The sequence below is a fragment of the Vicia villosa genome, linkage group LG7 (genome assembly GCF_029867415.1).
Source record: "Vicia villosa cultivar HV-30 ecotype Madison, WI linkage group LG7, Vvil1.0, whole genome shotgun sequence".
Taxonomy (NCBI): Eukaryota; Viridiplantae; Streptophyta; class Magnoliopsida; order Fabales; family Fabaceae; genus Vicia; species Vicia villosa.
In genome coordinates, this window is record NC_081186.1 from 99,999,201 (window position 1) to 100,020,218 (window position 21,018).

Below are 21,018 nucleotides of genomic sequence, written 5' to 3' on the forward strand. Positions count from 1 at the left end.
AAGTTTAAGAAAAATGACAAGACAAGTATGAGAGTGATATGTAAAAAAGGATGTCCATGGGAGGGATATTGTGCAAAATTGTAAACATGTAGTAGATATTACAAGGTGAATTTCCTCACATCCAAGTGGATCAACAAAAGATAAACATACACATTCATAAGTGATCAACAAAAATTAATTTGTTATTACTTTTTATTTTGATATTGTTAATTCCTGAGGTGCTATTTAATTTCAGAACTGGATGTATTTTAATGCGGGGAGTATTACCAACTCTGGGTGAATTTCTCCCTGTAGTGGACCAAAGATTTTGTGTCAGGTATATTTCATCAGTCCCCTATCTTTCTACGTGTTTCAATATTGTCGTTTAGCTATTGTTTTTCTGTAATTCAAGGCATTTATACAACAACTTTAGGAAGAAATACCCAAGAATTAAACTCAAGGAACTGATGTAGAAAGCTGCTACAGCAAGTTATTTGAATGCATTTGAAAAGGCCATGCTTGAAATGAAGGCTGTTAATGAGGAGGCATTCAAGCATTTGATAAAGATTCCACTAAGGTTTTAGAGCAAGTCTAAGTTTAGGACCAGTACTTTATGTGATACTCTGGAGAACAACATGCCAAAGGCATTCAACTTTGCTTTTGCGACAGCTAGGGTCAAACCAATTATAAAAATGATTGAAGAAGTCAGAGTGTATCTCATGTTGAGGTGGGAGTCAAACAAACAGAAAATTGCCAAGTATGAAGGTGATATTCTACCAAATATGAAGAAAAATATTGCAAAGGAATCTGAAAAAACGATTGGATTGCGAGGAATTCAATGATGTTTTGATTTACATTTGGATTGTGCTTTACATTTGTTTATGAAGATGAGTAGCTGAATTGTTGTATGTTACACAAGCGTGAATGTGAATATGATTATGAGGTGAGGCACATCTCATATAATGGCGAAAAGTATATTGCGAGTCTATCCACTAATGAGTGTTCTTGTAGAAGATGGATGCCGACAGGGTTGCCATGCTATCATGTAATATCTTGCATGAAATCTCAACAATTGGAAATTGATAATTTTGTGCCTGATTGCTACAAAAGACAAGAGGCATGCTATGCACATGTAATTTTTCCAGTGAATGGGAAACTCTATTAGGAAAAAAAGTATGTTGAATTTCGGTCACCACCAATCAAAAGACAACCGGGAAGGTCTAAGAAAAAGAGGTCTGGAGATGTATCATAGAATATAAGAGATGAGACACAAGTAAAGCGACCTAATTAAGAATCAAATGCATATATGTCACATGATGGGGCACAACAAAACTACCTGTAAACTGCCTGCACCAAGTCAGACCACTCAACCCGAACCAAGTCATACCACTCAACTTGAACCAAGTCATACCACTCAACCTAAACCAAGTCAACCTAGTCTAAGTCAGCCTGAACCAAGTTATCCTGGACCAAGTTAGACTGCATCCACCATTCCTGAAGAAACTATAACTTGGTCAACTTGTCTGCCAAGTTTTTGTTTTACTGTTTATGTAACTTTGTGTCAATGAACACTAAATTAGCCTTTTTGTATTAATGTCAATGAACACAATATTTGGCTATTTATATTAGTGTCATTGAGCACAAATGTTAGCCCTTTTGTATTAGTGTCAATGAACACAATATTTGGCTATTTGTATTAGTGTCATTGAGCACAAATGTTAGCCCTTTTGTATTAGTGTCAATGAACACAAAATTTGGCCCTTTTGTATTAGTGTTAATGAACACATGTTTTGATAGTGCAATATTCAGCATCTTGTTCTTTACTTAATTTGGATTTTGATTGTGTTTGATTCAACATAAACTGCAAACATGGATAAATAACATGGAACATGGATAAATAACATGGTCCCTAATTTATTGCATTGTTCCTGTTAAGTCCATTTTTAAATATATTTGTTTCACTTAAATCATTGTACTACAATATTACAGACCAATATGTTATAGCATAAATGGTAGAACAATTCTTTACTAAATACAATTGATAACGCATACCACATTCAATCCATTTCATTTAACCAACATTGAAATTACTTAGTTCCATAACATCAAATTACATGTTGTTTTGACCACACCCCTATTTGAAATACATGGTAAAAAAATACTAAATTAAATCCTAAACAAATAATTTCAAACATTATTGCAATTTTCAACATTCCTCTCGTGCTCAAAACCTCATTCTCCAACTTGAGTATTTTCTTCATTTGTCTTTCACTCTTCAAAAGCTGGAGGGTGCCAAAAAACACAGAGGAATAGTGGAATCTTCGGCAGTGACGACAGCCGAGGAAGTAGTAGCAACAAGAAGGCAAAGAGTGTAGAGAGAGAACATAAAGTGTTTATTGGACTCGCAAATCATATATTTATAGACACGTTGAGAGTGCACACGTGACATCCACACCTGAACTTAGGAAGGGAAAAACCATCATTAAACCTTAAACCCTAGTCACTAGGCTAGCAATCATCACGCATTAAATGTTGCACAAGGCTCGAGGCGGGAACACACACGTTAACTATCCACCTTCAGTCATTCGTTCACCTCCCCGTCCATTAACCACTGCGCCTCCTCGTTACAATTTGCTCGTTCATAACGCTTGCCCTTCTTCGGGTCCCCAGGATGTCCATGCAAGACTACTCTAAGTCATTACTTCCACGCCCGGAAGCAACGACTTGGGGGGTTCCTGTTCTGGACCGGCCCAATCACTCTAATTGGGCTAACCCACCCATAAATGTGTAACGGAAAAATAAGCATTGGCCTACTCTTCAAGGCACACCAAGGGCACTTTGATCCTTTCGGACCCTCTGCCGAGTACGGTTAAGCAGCAAGGATTCTCTAGCTAATGAACGTCTGAGCATGCTGCCACACCATGCTCGCCAACGGCTAGTTCTTTTGTCCGAGGGAACTACGACCTAATCTAACGGTCTCCTATGTTTTTGACGTTGGGTTCACGCCCAGGTCCACTAATATAGTTTGACCTAGTCCAACTACTAGGAGGCATATAAATAGCCCTCTCCCCTTAGAGGGCAAAGTATTGAATTCTCACCCAAAACTTTCATACTTTCTTGTTATCAAGTTGATTGAAGAGTGGAACGTTATTTTTCAAAGAATGGGTAGTAGAGATATATCACAACATTGTCCCGTCTAGCTTAATTTGGGTAAGGTGGATTGGGGGCCGAAGTCGATTAGATTCAATAATGCATGGTTTAAGCATAAAGGCTTCAAGTCCTTTATTATAGAGGAGTGGGAAAAGATCAAGGTATAGGGGAGAGGAGATTATGTTTTATATGAAAAGTTAAAAAGATTGAAACCTTGTATAAGATATTGGAATCGAGACATATTCGGTTGGATAGATTTGAAGGTGAATAGGTGAAAGATTTGAATAAGTTAGATAGCTTGTTGGTTGATCAATTTGGAGGAGATAATGAGGAGCTTGTCAAAAATAAATGAAGTGTGACGGGAGATCTTTGGAACTCTTTAAACTTGAAAGAAATCATGTTACAGTTGAAATTAGGCAACTTTGGTTGAAGGATTGGGACAGGTGCAACACCCCGAAAATCTAGATTAATTACTTAATTAGTTATTTAATTGGTTTAGTGTGAATATGTGATTCAAATGTGATTGATTGATGAGCTATGTGATGTTCTGATGGAATATTGATCGGTCTGTTTATAGAGTCTAAAATCTGACTGCAAGTGCACAATCTATCGAAGTATTATAAAATATTGTCGAACCACAGAGACCAACAGTCAGATCTATCGTTACTGATTGTTATAGTGTTTATTTAAGGCAACTCAAATAAGTATTTAAGAGTAAGAGTGATGAAGTAAATAACTTTAATAAATTCAGATAAATAACAATACTGGAATGTAACTCACATCAACAAACAATACTCTAACAGTCTCTGTTAAGATTTCCTACAGGGAATTATTTTTGACTTTGAAAAGAATTGATTTAACAGAAACTTATCGCCTTTGCGTACTAAGAAACGAGTTTACTCTTTAATCCAATCCTTTTATTGTCACTTATAAAAGACGCTTCAACCCTTAAAGTAGAAAACCTACTCTTAACCTAGTTGAAAAGTGTCTTTAACTGGAAAGTTTAACTCAAAAGGGTTGAAGGCTTTCACCTAAACAACTGAATCCTAAACCTATAAACGGCGTGCTTTCGTAAATAGTTTTAAAATCACTTTCTAGTAATATTAAACTCCCTAATTAGTTAACAAACTACTTTCGCCCTTTTTGTTAACCAAAAACAAATCAATCTTAATCTTTTGTGTCTGACGGCTTTCGATCTTACCCAATATTTCACTACTTCACTTTCATGTAAGCAGATTAAAATAAGTACAGAAAGATTGTATTTGAAGTAAAAATAGCCCATTATGAAATCCTAAAGACACAACATGTAGAGCATGGTTTGTTGACGATCTTCACATCCCAGCACTAGTAAATTAGCCGGACATGGTAATTGAAAATAAAGCAATAAAGGTTTTTAATGCAGAAATAAACATAATTGTAAAAGCAGTTGAAAGTAAACAAAATAAAAGTGAGTGTGGGGATATAAATAAAGTAAAGCAATGCAGGATAAATAAGTGTGGTAAATAAGACAGAAAGTAAAGGCAAAATAAATAAAACGTAAATTTAAAATAAATTAACAACCTGCTCTAAACGGAGTCTTTAAATCTAGTACAACTGAAAAGTAAACTTTGACGAAATGTAAATGGCGAAAAGATAAATAACTTCAAAGTAAATGATCCAAACTTGATACAAGAACAATTGCCATAACCCCCGATGTGGGGGTGGCATGTTAATTTCTCTTATATCTATGTGAATAATCACCAAAGTTCAAAAAATATGAGTTTTTATCAAAAATTTTAAAAAATATTTAGTTTTTTTATCTAGAAATTTTAAAAAAATATTCAATTTCTTTTTAATTTTTGAAAAAATTCAGATTTTTTGGAAGAATAATGGATTTTTTAGAAAAATCCAATACTTCCGAAAATTTCAATATATTTAGAAATTTCTAGAAAAAAATTTCAAAAAATAAAACAAAATTTCATTTTTGAACACCCCCAATTATTCAGAAGCATTTTTGGAATAAAGCAAAATGAAGGGATGACATGTTAAATCTTCGAATGTTTGTATTATACAAAAATAATAGAGTTTAATTATTATACTCTGTTAGTGTAAACTTTTTTACACCAACGGTGCATCATAACCATTAAAATGTATTATTTAAAAAAAAATTAAAATAAAAAATTAATAGTTTAAATAAATTAACAGTTGTGATTAAATAAATGACTTTACAGCATCAGTGTATTTCAATTAAATTCAAAATAATATTTATTTTCAGATTATTTTGGTTTGAATAATTTTAAATAAATTTGTTTTATTCATATATTAAATTAGGTGCATAATATATAACTAAAATAATGAACTATTGATTATCATTGTATGTTGACACTTACAGTAATTACCAATACACCATTTAAATATTGGTGTATAGATAGATTCCTTCAATATGGTGCTCTACAATCTCAAAGACTACTTGTTACTTTCAAAGTAATTTATATGACAATGACTCAATACTTGGCTATAATCCTTTGATAACTAAATATAAGACTACACAAATTAAAAAAGAAAACTGAATCATCAACCAATTTGCTTTTCTTTTTTGAACACACATCAAAATAAGTTTTAAAATGATACTTTGGAATTTCATATAAATTGAATTTGCAAGGATGATTCCACCCTGCAGGTTGCTCATTCATGCCTGTATACTAGTGTTGGGTACTCTGGATTCCACATGTTATTCTTCACATAATCCTTAATTTCATCCTGCAACTCCATAAAGAAGCATGGATAACATTGAATATATAAACATTTGAACTTGATGTTAAATGAGAATGAACTATTTCATGATAATTCATACTGGAATGGAAATTTTTTGGCCCAGTTCATATACTATGCCAAGCAAACACAATGCATTTTAGAAAAAGTGCAAGCAAATATATCATCTATCAAAAAAAAAAAACACTGTAAGTCAAAGAAATAAGCAGTTAAAAACCTAATTTCTGAAAAGTCTAAGGAAGCATGGACAATAAGTTAGAAGCATGGACAATAAGAAGTCCTATGTAAACGAGACACAATACAACCAAGCAGAATAAAACTTTCATAAGTTGCCACTTTTAAAATTGTCAACCAAGGAAGGAACCTTTTAATGAATACTCAACAAATTTCCACACATGTTTGCATCTTATGCATAAATCTTCTTTGGACAAAAGAGCTTAATAGTTTGGTTTTTCCTCCGATGCAACAATACTACATGAAACTAATATTAATTTGAACCGGAACCTCAATCATATTTAAGAACCATTCATTTATCAAAGATTTGCATTCTACAAGTATTTAATAGCACAACATGAGGAGCAATATGCTAGGGATGGAAGATGCACGACCTTTAAACAGTATGGTTATACTTTTCGGTTTGAATTCGGAAGCCACTTTTGTACTAATAATATGTTTATATGATATAATGGTTCAATTGACAACGTAAAAAAGATCTGAAACTTTTTTCTTTCACCAATAATCAGACAATAATTTGTATCCTTTTGCAAAAAGGAGCTTATCATTTAAAAAGATGAATTTTATATTATTCAATGTTTTTTTGCAAGTAAAATACGATTATGGAGACTTTTTCCACATAAGACTTATTAAAACTTCATATTGGCTTGGTCTGTGGATTATGTTCCCCCCATAAAAAATTGGGCATTTCTCCCTCGCTTAGATAGCTAGTGAAGATTAATTAGCTCAACTTGTTCTCAATTCTCATAAATTTAAAAATAGTGGAGTAAGGCACAATTCAGCTCTTAGAATCTAGACTGGGTCTAACTCAATTCTTTCAAAACCGGAGTGCACTCACTTATAAAGTTACGTTCAAGTCTTATCTCATCATCCATTTAGAACTCCTAACACCAGTCAAATCAATCTCCCGTGCAATAGATAAGCCTAGTCTAACAGATAGTGCCAATTTATTCTATCTAGACCATACAAGTGTATTTTCAGACAAAACTGATTCCACCAACATTAGTATAGATATTATGTTAGTATGTATTCCACAAATTACAAAAAATGATCCATGATATTTCGAAGCAATTAAAACTTACCGGACTAAGTCTGCGGAGCTCTCGAGCATCCATTTCATGATATCCTTCAGCTAGATCCTCCTCCACGGCCTCTTCTATAACAGCTGCAGCTACCTCCAAAGTAATATCTCGGATTCTGCAAATATGAATTAGTTTTGAGATAGATAAAACTTCATTTTGAACTACAGCTTACAAATTATATTGCGTAATGAAAAAGCACAGTTCAACCTGGATATTGAAGGGAAAATAACTCCCTTCAGGACCTCCTCTTCACTCATATATGCAGCCAGACTTCAGTTTGCAAAGATCAATCCAATGCACAAATCAAGTTTCAAAGTTAGACAGCAAATCAGAAAGAACAATCCAATGCACAAATCAAGTGCCATGCACGGAAAGAAAATAGCTGTTATTGTAAGAATATATACAAAAGTATTTTGTACATTCTTGATTGTATGTTAGAGTAATTTAGAGTGTCTTAGATTATTTCTTATGATGTGTCTCAAGGGAGGCAAAAATGATTTCTGGAATCGTGAACTATGTATTTGACTCCACCAAAAGGAAGTAATCACTACTTGAAAAACTAATATTTGTCATTGCAATAAAATACATGCACGAGTCCGGCATATCATGGTTATTAAAGTATAGACGGTTGATGTTTTAATCGACAATCATAGCTCCGAGTGTTTTTCTCTAAATTACACCCCTTACTTTAGAGGAGTCTGATTTGTGAATTTGGGAATGTGACATTCTCATTATTGGTGTGGGTTTTAAAAATATATTCCTAGTTATTATTATTTCCTGGGAAAATGATATATTCCCATGTTTCACTCAATTTTCCCCCATGATTTGGAGAGGGTATCCCATAACATGGTGGAAGTTATGTTTTAAAAATAACTTCCATGCCCACTTAGTCCTCCTGCAATTTGAGTTTTAAAACATATTCCCAGCAAAGTTCAATCTTTTACCCAAACAGGTATTTAAATTAACCAGACGGGATGTGTTGTATTATAGGAAAAGAAGATCTTGCATTATTTCCTCTTATAGACATCAAATTTTTTACATATTTTCAGTTATCGAGACATATTTGTCAATTTTAGGAGACAATTAACAGAACAAGCACATGTGTCTACAAATGCTTAGTTATGTCTTTGTCAGCAAGCATGTCGATTTGGCAGCAAATAATTTACTGAGTCGCAACAGCAGTATTTTCAGAAATTACAGAATCTTCTAAAACATACCGCTCAGCAGCAGCCTGTAGCATGCCGTCAGATACGATCCTAGAGCCAGACAAAAGAGTTCCAAGGCCAATACTGAAATAAAAAGACATAGTGAAAAGCAAATTAACCGTATGCATACAAAAACACAGCTTATATTAAATTTAGGATCATGTGCAAAACAGTCAACCAACCCCGGAAATAGGTACATGTTGTTTCCCTGGTTGCAGTGTCCAATATGTCCATTACCTGCAAATTATTAAGGAAAATTGCCATTGTATGTTTCCCTTAAATGAAACACGGTAAAAACAATAACAAAATAGACTTTATGTAGAGAACTAGTACTTTAGCAAGGTATAGAAGTTTTATATATTTCAAAGCTCATAGATAAAGTATCTTTTTTTAGCAAGCTAAAGTACAAAGCATGTTCATACTGAAATTATTGAAGAAACGTGAACAATATTCACAATTTGAAGAGTATATGAATTGAGACAACAAAAAAGCTAGAGCCACCCTTACTTGCTGTGATCAGTTTTACTAAGTTGAATGAATGTATTGAGATTACTGTACCACCATATATTAGGCAGAATATCTCACAGCATACCATACTTTTATACAAGTCGTGTTTAAGTCAGATGTCAATTAGAGATCTGAATTTTATTTGTTTCCTTAAATTAAGGGATGCTAGTCTCTGACTTGTGAAAATAAATAAAAACCTTATATAGAGATTTTCTATAACATTATGTGCATATTTTCTCTTACTTCCATGCTACTGGGTTAAGTAGAGAGCTATGAAGGACAAACATGTCAACACTGCTAATGTAAAATATACAGGACACCGACACAGCTTTCATGAAGTATTTAGAAACAGAGCATACAGAATGTATATAAGCAAAGAGTATTTGAAATATTAGTCTGGGAATTTATAAAACTATACCGAGATCCACATTACTAAATGGACTTCCACTTGCAAATATAATGTTGTCGCCTAAAATGGAGAACGCTTCTTCAGGAGTGCATTCAGCTGTCAAAGAATAAGAGCAGGGGTATGCAAACTATTATAAATCCATGTTGTCGGCTGTCACAGCACATCACAAAAGAAAGAAGAAAAATAATTTATACCATTTTTTGTTGGATTTGACATGGCAAATATGGCTGGTCTTGTTGAGGTTGACCCCTTGAGGGCCTCTAGTACCTAAAAATCAGGATGTCTTCATCAGTATAATGAAGGAAAGAAAATCATCAAAATGTTTTATATACTAAGCATAAAATTATAGGCAATTTTTTCTTCCAATTTTCCTTTTCACTATTTAAAGAATGCATGTCTTGGTGCTGGCAACGTCAGAAAGTAATGACTTCTTTTTCTGGTACATAAGCTTCAAGTTGGCTTATCAGCAAAATCCATAACTAAAAGATCGTTTTCTAGAGTTTAAAACTTAGAGGTTGGTAAAAAAATGAAATGATATATACTAAGAGAGAATAAAGATTTAAGATGCCCAGGAAAAAAGCCACCCCGGCATGATCCACTAAAATTAGGAGATTGTTCTTCCCCTTTTGAAGTTATCATTTTTCTTTCATACCTAGCATTGGATGGCTTGGTCTTTTTGTGTAGGATAAATGCTTAAGGAGAGAATTAATTGTATTAATTGTATTCCCTCTTTATGAGGAATAAACACAACTGTAAAGCTTTCTACAACTAGTGGGTTTTACCTATTGTCTTTAATATGGTATCAGAGCACTAGTTTGAATATTATCTTGCTAAAACATGGTTTGTGACAAATGGACTTAAACAATAACTTGGTGTTTTGATAAACGTGCTATATCTTGTATCTTGTGACATTGTTAAAAAATAATGAAGTTCCTTGAAAAATTTAGCATTGGTTTCCATCTGTTGAGAGTGTCACATTGGATTTGACATAACCTAATTAAGTATTTATAAGTAGAATACATTTTTTACATTACAAGTCGATTTTGCTGAATTCAGTTACTAATTTTCATATTTGCTGTTCCTTAATATCAGACTCACTTTGCGTCAAAAAAATATATATGTAAAACTCACTTTAAACTTTCACATGCATTACTGACTTCTTTATAAAAATACCTCTATTAAACTTATAATTGATAAATCCAAATTTGTTTTTTCTCTTCTATTATATAACTATTGTAGGAAAAATTATGTACAAGTAGCCCACATTTTACAAACTTAATGCTACAGCCACTTTTCTTAATATCCGTGAAACATATAGGAGGACTTTGTATAAGGGGCGGATGGATAAATTGATAGAAGCGGTGCTGATTCCATAGTATTACTCAACCACATACGAGTGCAATGTAAAGTAAAACCTAATCATCAGAAATATATACCTCCTTTGAGAACAATCCTCCAACAGCAGATAGTCCTAGGAGGACATCAGGCTTCACTTGCTTAACCTGTTACCAGATATCAGCAATGATATATGAAGCAAATATCCCAAAAGTTAAACAATAAGAAAATTAATAAACTTATACGGGCTGGGGGGATTTTCCTAACAGATGTGATGAGAGATTGGATAGCCTCATTATATTGCTGTTTTTCCCACATGTTTTGCCTTTCTCTCATTCTATTCCAGGAAATTTGATATTCGCTATTAAAGGTGCTAGCTAATATGCATGTTCATATTATAATGAAGAGAGAAGCCAGAGAAACTTGTTTTATAGGTTTAGGATAGTGAAGAAGGAAAAGATAGAAAGAATGTTAAAGTTAATAAACAGAAAAAACTGTTGATGGATATAATAGTGTATGTTAAAAAATGTGGTTGAGCCTAACACAACCCTACAAAACCGGCTTGTAGGGTGAGGATTGCCCCCACTTATAAAGACATGGTTAGGCTATATATTGTCCGATGTGGGACTCTTAACACACGCCCTCACGCTCAGGACTGGACATCTGGAGCGTGAAAATAAATGATGAGTGGCCCGATAGCGGAATCCATAATAGGTGGCCCACCGGATCTTAAACGAGACTCTTGATATCATGTTAAGAAATGTGGTTGAGCCTAACACAACCCTACAAAACCGGCTTGTAGGGTGAGGATTGCTCCCACTTATAAAGACATGGTTAGGCTATATATTGTCCGATATGGGACTCTTAACAGGGTACAATACTAAGTAAAGGTCTAGTATTGATATTAATATATTATTAGCATGTAAACAATTGGACTAAAATCGATCAAATCAAAATAAGGAAACAAATCAAATGTTTTTCTGTAAAATTTGTCTTGGACAAATTATCTGTTAGGGTATATACTTTTTTAATAATAACTGCTATAAAATGATAATAAGCTAGTCACTCCCATGGTTGAAAGTTAACTTTCAATCTAACAAGTTGGGTTCATTATTCTTCAATTGTCAGGCATCAAAAGTGGTTAGGTTTAGCATATCCAAGCATCAAAGGTGGTTAGGTTGTATCTATCTCACACTATGGCAGTTTATAATTCATAATTGCATCTAAAGTGATATTTTAACGAACCACTTCCGTAAGACTTGCTCCTTCCCTTAGTCCTTGGCGATCCATTTCTTTCAAATTTCTTGCAAAAGGAAGGGCGTCTGGATCAATATTTTCACGTCCTTCTGTGATTAATCCCTGCATTTCCAACAACAATAGGAAAATTATATATCAAATGGTGATTAAAACATTTGAAAATAATCATAAATATGGCACAAAACTAATCCACATTATAATGAGTTTGCACGGCTCACCAAGAAGTTAAATTATAAAGAAAAATAAAGTCTATAACTTCAGTTCAAATGCTAAGGCTTACATTTTTTGAGATCTTCAACAATAGCTAAAGAGGGTAAGTGGATAATACTTGGTGATTTTCAAGATTCATAAATTCACAATAGCATTAAGAATAGAAAGCCACTCAGCCTAACCGAAAGTTTAACAAAACATAAATTTTATCTCTCTCAGCGAGTTTGAATCCTTATTTACATATTATGATATCATTCAAGGAAAATAGTTGATTTCTCAAATATTTAATGGAGTTTCTAAGCCTCATACATTGCAGCATGACAAGGTTATGAAAGTCAACCCCCCAAAAATACATATACTAGAATTCAATTGAATATAAACTATGTAGAAATTCATGTTTCCTATCTGAAACAAAATTTACAACTACAAAGAACTGAACTATTTTAATATGGACATCATCAAAATATACAATACCTTTGCATCAACAACCCAAAATTGACTCTTTGCACTCTCAAAAGCGACTTCGTTATTACCCAGCATTCTTGCCATTGTTTTTCTTGCTGCATTAAGAACACCGATTCCAGCACTGCAGAAATACAGATATAACCGATGAGACAACACACCGAATGTGAATATCCTAAGTGACTATGAACTCAACAAAGGCTTCTAATTGCAACAACTATTCAGTTCAAATCTTTCATTAACAAGCCTAACAGAACGAAAATAAAATACTCAGTATGGATTTGGAACTTGGAAATCATGTGACTGAACTATTGCTTTTGCAAAAACAAAATACTAAGGATTTCTTCTAGAAACAATGTCATAGTGGTTGAACTTAAACAGGGAGAAGGTGAACAGTATTTCTTTGAATAATTCAACCTGTATGTATGTGTGTGTGTGTATATATATATATATATATATATATATATATATATATATATATATATATATATATATATATATATATATATATATATATATATATATATATATATATAGTGGAAGGTATGTACTAGGAGTGAAAAGATATGAAATTCCTATTTTACTTTCTCTCTATTAACTTAATAGATAGATATTAACACAGGCAGGCTATTATTACTATTAGGCCTGTAAAATATAATATAGGTAAGGGCAGGAGTCAGTGAGGGAAACTACGGTTATCATCTATTTAGCGCACGTTGTAGAGGTAGCAATTATGATTATTCATATAGGTTAATTGAACTACTCAGTTGTAAGGAGACGTTATCCTTGGACAGCCGTCATGAGATAATCATTATCTTCAGAGTTGTTCCTTATTTTCTATTTTGATGCGTAATTGTTGTGTTGTACCATAATTATCAAAACAATGTATTTTAATTTAGGGTTCTAATCACTTTTAAGATGTTAGATTCAGAAAGAAACTGAATGATATGTCATAATAAACTTTAATTCCCATATACTGATTCTGCTCACTAGTCTTCCAATCATGATAGGAGAATTTAAACTGTTGACATGTTGCAAAGTGTTAGGCCATACTCTCCTATATTTAGAACTCTTCACTTGTTTTGTTCAATCTCACAAACAATGTCCCATTTGTTTTGATAAATAAATAAATAATGGGCTGTTCCTCCACTTTTCCAGCAATTTTTCTCAACATAAAGATTTTGGTAGGACAAGGAGGCCAGATGTTTGTGGAACTTACAGTTCTTTTGTTGATTTAGGTGGGAACCAGTTAACCAAATACCCCTATTTTTCAGTATATATATTTATCCAATGACACAATAAAGATATTATGACACATTTTCAAGATTTTTCAACATAAACTGTGGTTAGGATAACTGGTTCTTTGAGCTAAAAAACTGTGTCAAATCATAAAAACCTAGTCATCCTTTCCCGAGAAAAGATAACTAGCTAACCTTCCAGCACCAGCAACAACAATCTTCTGCTTGGGGAAGTCAATCATTGGCCTTCCTTGAGCTCTTACAGCACCTAGAAGTCCAGCTATTGCAACACCAGCTGTCCCCTGGATAGATGATTTCACATACAGTAAACAATAAAAAGATCAATACAAAAATTCCATCTATACATTGAATTCAGTTCTCAGGAGCTAGAGAAGATAACTCCAAAGCTACATAGCAAACTCCCAATTTAGTCCTCATAAACTTAGTGAGAACAAATGATATCAATTTGGTCCCAATATTGATTGATGTCAAAAACTTACTATGAGACAAGCAAATCAATATAATAAAATTTTACAGGCCAATTTTGTTTTTCGGAAATCTTTTGATGACCATATAACTCTAATAATAATAGCATGATCGTGTTTTCAAAAAATGAGGAACTTGAAAACATCACTTTCAAAATGGCCAGTCGAACTCTCTGCATGTATTAGTTTATGCATTATAATCTATGATCACAACCATAAAAATGGTTTGTATAAATCTTAGCATAGTAATAAAATACTCACTGTTTGGTTGATATGATAAGTGCAAGTTATTCAATTAAGAATTAACAATATTTCCAGAGATATATAAAAGCTCCCTGTAAAGTACAATGGACATTATACAATAATATATAACAGAAATTTTACCTGCACATCATCATTAAACATTCGGTAGGTAGTTCTATACCGTTGTAATAATTTGAAAGCCCACTTGCTTTGAAAATCTTCAAACTGTGAGAGCACAAAATTATTGATAGTCGTATGATAGAAAAATATGGACCTTATGAATAAAACCTAAATGCAGGCTACTATTTACATATTAAACATCACTTCCAATACCTGTACAATCACATTTGGCCAGCGAGTAAAGACAGCTTCCATAAATTCATCAATAACAGCAAGATAGTCATCCCCGTCAAGGCGATGCTGCTGCAATCCTAAATCTGACAAGAAAGAATAAACCATTTATGTTTCGAGGCATGAATTCAACTTGGCTAGAAAGCTTTTAGTGAAACCAGCATAAATGTAAGTGAAGCAAACATAGACATAATAAATATCTGAGTAAGCTGCACAACACGAGTTGTACTTAGAAATATTAAACCACATATAGGCTTCAACCAAATAGCTTAAGCAATAGGGAAGCTGATCTTTGAGCCAGGTGATCAAGATTCCATTTTGTAATCCCCATTCTTTTAGATAAGGAATTTTAGCATAAGGTAAAGGTTTGAACATTGTTCACATTGCAAGCATAAAGAGCTCATGAGGAAGTAAAATATGTTAGAGAAAAACCATTCATGGCCTTATCTGCCGAATAGATATGGACACTTATTTTGAAGCAATCATGTCACCCTATATAGGTCCTGCTACAAGATCTTTAACTGAATGGATATAGAAACACTTACATAAGGGATCTTCAAGTAACTTTGTGTTGTTAGTACCAACGTCAATCATCACAGGAAGTACCTATTACAAGGGGGGGAAATTCGTGGAATCATAAAAGATATGTAGTGTAGTATACAGAGTTTCTAATAGAATAATAATAAAATACTTAATGCTGATTATGCAAGTTACCATCTTGTAGAATGAAGGAATGTTTTCCACAAGAACTGGCAATGTTTATTAACAAATGTACTAAATCAAATTAACGCTTTTAAGGTATAGCCAAAAGATAATAAGCATTAGACTAAAAAATTTTAGTTTCATCCATTAATACTTTTGAGCATAATTGATCACGGCATTTGATGAAATAGGATATTTGATATTTTCTTACTAACAGCTTAAAGTAACGAGGAGTACTAGGAACAGTCACTTCAGCACTCTCTTTTCAACACTCACACTCTTATTGGATGAAATTCATGTGAGTCCATCCATTTTGGAAATAGGTACCACATAATGTGGTGGGACCAACCCACAGATTTCACCCAAAAAGAGAGCCAGAGTTGGAAAGAGTGTTAAAGTGAGTGTTCCTAGCACTACTCTAAAACATTGACTAAATCATAAGAAAATCATAAACAGTTTTAAAGGACCAACAATGAAACATTAAGCAACCACGTACCCTTTGAGGATTCATGCCAGCAGCAGCAACATATAGATCAAGCTTCCCAATGGCAATGCCAATTCCTTGAACACCAAGATCTCCAAGTCCCAGAATTCTGCTCCCATCGGTAACTACAATCATATCGACCTGAAAAGCATCAAATGAGATGTCCCCATTTGACACTTCGATAAGTTAGTATACATCAAAATATTATCTAATGAAGCACATAGGTCATAAACAATTTAAAAACATAACAAATGCTAGTGTTTAATCTTCTAAGTACAAGTTAATGAGCATAGAGAGAAAATGTGAGCGAGAGAAAGGTAAAAGAGGATTTAATATTGAATTGACTATTGAAGAAAATAAAGAACTTTAGATATAAAGTATGCAAGTAACTAAGCTATTTATAAAGGATATGGTATATATTTCACAACGGTTAGGTATAAAAAGAATGATCCTCTTCCAAGGGACTTCCCCTTCTCCCCAACTGAGAAAGTCTTAGTTATTTTATCCAAAAGTTTCTTTTCAATCACATTATTCCCCCTATTAAATTGCTGAAGAATTAACTGCTGACTGAAAGAAGAAGGATAATATAACCAGTAAACCAAGAAATAAGAAAACTCAACATCACTGAACCAATCTTAACAGCATGTTAGAGATATTAACCAAAAAGGAGTTCCACTGAACAGTTTAATTTAAGCATTTAATTGAATATCTTATTGACAATGCATAGCACTGTCATTGTATCGGAGCTTGACAAGAGGAAATAAGTTCAAATTGTTCCACCCAAAAGCTTCTACTTAAATTATATTTTTCAGCTAATTAAAATAATATATTCAAGATCTCCATATAACATACTGGAAAGTACAATGTAATAAAGGATACCCAAAAAAGTCCTGGCGAAAAATTTATAAAGGAAATGGATTTAAAGACCTGATCAGCTGGCCAATTGTAAACCATGGACATCATTTCTCCACGATCCTCAGCACTGAAATACATTCCTCTTGGCCTTCTAAACAGTCCACTATAGTTCTGACAGACAAGACCCACTGTTGGAGTATATACTATTGGTGCATATTCCTCAATGTTGGCAATCAAAACCTGACATTATACATGTGTCATTGAAGTTAAAATCATATATCATACATAGAGTTATTGTTGCAAAAAAACTTCATAAAGTTAGTGTAAATACCCCCTATCCTTCTAAAAGATGGAAGAGCCTAATCCAAGCTCCCAAATTTACTAGAACTACTAACAAGGACTGCTGGATGAACCAAAGACTACTGGCCACTAATACTATAAAAGACAACACCTTAAATGGTAGTTGCACCTATTGTATATCGTTTTTGTTGTAAGATGTAACTATCTATGCAATTTTACATTAAGGTATATCATGGCGGCCTAGATCATTGTTAGTCTTTTGACAAGCACTGCCAGAAATAGATGCCTATGTCGAGATCAACAATTATTTCAGCCTAGAATTGTTGTAGTCAAAACAGTGCAATAAAAAACTCAGGACATACTTTATAGTACATTGTCTCATTTCTGTCGTGCAACCGATTTAGTATCCGCCACTTGGCCAATGCATTAGGATCAGAAGGTCCATCTCTTGCTTGAACTTCAAGCCTTTTCAGATCAACCACTATAAACACAAAAAATTTAGAAATCGTTAATTAAAAATAGAACACTCGCAATTCAAAAATTACTGATGGTTAAAGTAAAAAAACAAAAATAGAATCCTTATTCCACAACACCAAAGCACCTATGCAATAACAAATGTCTGTTACTTTTCTCAAAACTGTTCAAACACCTGAAACGGAAGATGTCCCGGAATAGAGTTACTTTTATATGTATAAAAGTCACATTATGTTTTCGATAAACAGATAATTGAATGATGGAAAAAGCCTTGATTTGAATGGCCTAATTCCCATTTAAAGGCAATATGGACCTCATTCATTAACACCACCAGCTTCCACTAGGAAGGAACAAAAAACTACTACCGGGCAAACCCACATTCGCTAGATATGGTTAGTGTTGCATAAGACCAAAGAAAATAGAAAAAACGTACTGAAGCGCTCAATCTGTACATCAGAAGACACAACATTTGGAGGAAGCAGTCCTCGTAAATCAAGACGATCTCGTTCGGTCATGGAAAAAGCCGTTCCCTAAATTCAAAAAAATCAAAGTAAATATATTACTAAATCAGACTGAAAACTTATAAGATGAAAAATATATCCATGATTTGAAGAATAAGTGACTATAAAGTTGATAGCAAAAGCACGCAATCATCTTCTGCCTGCTACTTAAAAGAAGCTTAGGCAAAATATCAGAACGAAGAAAAGGGATGTGGCACAAAATTTCATGAATACTCATTCTCTAGCATCATCTGAAGTAAGCAGAAGACTATCATAATTTTTTATAGCTGTAGCTTCTAAACAAGAGTTTCTAACTACTAGAAATTGAGAAATATGAAAACATTACTTACAAAGTAACATATCGGCTTAATTATACATCAAAATCTACCATTGACAAGAAAAACGATAAATAAGCTGAAAACATTTCCTAGTCATTGATTTTTTTTAAATGTTAATTCCAATATCTCATGTTTCGAATTCCAATATCTATGGAGAAAATCTTCAAACTGGCATCAAGTTTACTTCCTTTGAAATGAAAGGCTGTGTTGAATAACTATTGTCTTTTTTAGGGCAGGTTATTTCCTTTACTTCTGTTTTAATCTATCAAAACTGATAAATATACAGATTTATTTCCTTAAGCCTTGTTGGCAGATTTACTTCTATAAATAATGTAGTACTATTCTATGCAAGAAGTTGTCATCGTTAATCTATAAAATGTAAATCTCTATATAACAATATAAAAAATATAAAAAACTCAAGTAAAAATATTTGAAATTGTTCTTTTAAGTTTTCTATTAGGGCTTCTATTTCAAGAAACTAATCCACTAACAATCAACCACAGGCTGCTTTGTTGTAGCCATTATAGCAGCTCTTTGTATTACAACTGGTGTCACTACTGCTTAAACCTTCATTGTGCTCAAATCTTCCATAAGCAACCCAGCCAAAAGCTGTGTTGTTGACTATGATTGGCTGATCGCTTCTCTGAACAACAACCCTACTAAAAGGTTCGCCATCCTCAATAATCTCTATAAACCCATGGCTAATGAGCCTCTCATGTGCCCACATGCATGTGTTCCTTTTTTTTACAACAGACCCGGGCAAAATTCTTCTGCCGGTGCATGGCAACATGTCAAGCCTCCATTTAGACTATGGCTTATCCTATTCAATTCATCCTAATCTTCTCTACCTAGATTTGTAAAGGCATTTCTCAGTTAATACCAAACTACCAGTCCTTCCTTACAGAAAGCCCTAGTCTTGCCTAGTGAGCTTGGATGATTGTGACTAACTCAAACTATCCAACACTATGTTAGAGTCAAAAACCACCCATCACTCTACCATTATACAATCCAATGTGCCAAATACCATTCCTCTAACTCCAATTATTCTCCCAGTTTTCCATTTGACATACAATCTTTTTTTTTTGAACTCCTAGAGAGGATGGCCAGCAATTTGAATCGTGGGATGAAGAAGACTCTTATCATGACATGCTTTGGAACTCTATGATAACTTAGATTAGCACGAGTTATGTTTATTTCCTCAGCCCGAAAAACTTGGAACAATCTTCACCAAACTATTCTTTGAAATAAAAGCTTACTAGTACTAACTACTATGAGTTCAACAACAACAACAAAGCCTTATCCCACTAAGTGGGGACCTACTACGAGTTGAAGACAAAAAATCTTCGCTGCCAGATAGTGTTCACATTTGGTTAATTGTAATATAGGATGCTTGATGGCTTATGGGTTGAATTGGAACAGCACCGCAAATCAAATTGGAATTAAATTAACAAAAGCAGTATGCAATACTGCAATAACATATAGTGAAAGTAAGCAACAGCATAAAAGAAAACAACATAGAATCATCAAAGCCTCCTTAACTATATTACAGTAACAGAGTCCCTGAGTGGACATTACAAGCTTATTTGCACAGCATTTGGAATATCCATAACGTTAGATAACCACTTCCGAAGCATTTTACGTTTGTTTGAATTAACTTAAAACAGTTTCTGAAAATCTTAGAACCTAATTCCAATTCAACTTCCATTGAAATAAGCCTTCATTGCAAATTAAAACTATATATATCCAATCATATACAGCTTAATTAAAACTATCCACATAAAAGCATGCATTCAATTCAAGTAACTTCAAATTAGGAACAAGCATGTATTCAAATTCAATTTGAAAATTCGAACAAAATCGAAAACGATGAAATTGTAAGAAACACTGTGAAGTAGAAGGAAAAGGAGTGTATACTTTATTGAACCAAGGATCGTGAAGAATGTCGAGACTTCGTTTATGGACGATAGTTGGACGATGACCTTCCATCGTGGTGAAAGATCGCGAGAGTATACAGTGACCGCCGGTGACGTGGCGTTTGAGGCGTTGAAGTAGCGGAGACGATGACTTTAGATGCTTCCAGAAGATCGCCATTTTCAGCGATCGATGATAGATGCGTCTTTCGATCGGTTATGAGTGTTGATTTTGAAGTTGGGAGTGAGTGGGAATATTCAGTGGCGTTTGTGATGGTGTTGATTTGCGCGGTTTTGAGAGTGGGGTCGTAGTGTTTACTCTGGTTTACGTATGAACTAGTCACAAACCCGTGCATTCGCACGGGTTCTGGTACGGGACGCGCATTTGTTTTAAATTTATATTTTTTAATAGAAAAATGCCTGGTACCCGTAAAAAATAATAATTGAATGTATAGAAAAAAATATGGTATCCGTGAAAAAATAATAATTGAATGTATAAAAAAAAATATGGTACCCGTGAAAAAATAATAATTGAATGTATAGAGAAATGTCTGGTA

General features: G+C 33.6%; 1 protein-coding gene across 1 annotated transcript; it reads right to left on the reverse strand.

The window, feature by feature from the left end:
* Positions 1 to 5,451: 5,451 nt before the first annotated feature.
* On the reverse strand, positions 5,452 to 20,810 carry LOC131616139 (NAD-dependent malic enzyme 62 kDa isoform, mitochondrial). Its single transcript, XM_058887392.1, has 19 exons — positions 20,466 to 20,810; positions 18,147 to 18,243; positions 17,602 to 17,720; positions 17,012 to 17,179; positions 16,097 to 16,225; positions 15,444 to 15,504; positions 14,881 to 14,984; positions 14,689 to 14,772; positions 14,015 to 14,121; positions 12,594 to 12,705; positions 11,898 to 12,011; positions 10,754 to 10,819; positions 9,512 to 9,584; positions 9,327 to 9,413; positions 8,584 to 8,638; positions 8,414 to 8,485; positions 7,404 to 7,466; positions 7,197 to 7,311; positions 5,452 to 5,868 (listed from the first exon to the last, which is right to left on the reverse strand). The coding sequence occupies exons 1-19, from the start codon at positions 20,640 to 20,642 to the stop codon at positions 5,794 to 5,796; spliced, it is 1,878 nt and encodes a 625-aa protein (XP_058743375.1). The 5' UTR covers positions 20,643 to 20,810; the 3' UTR covers positions 5,452 to 5,793.
* Positions 20,811 to 21,018: the final 208 nt, after the last annotated feature.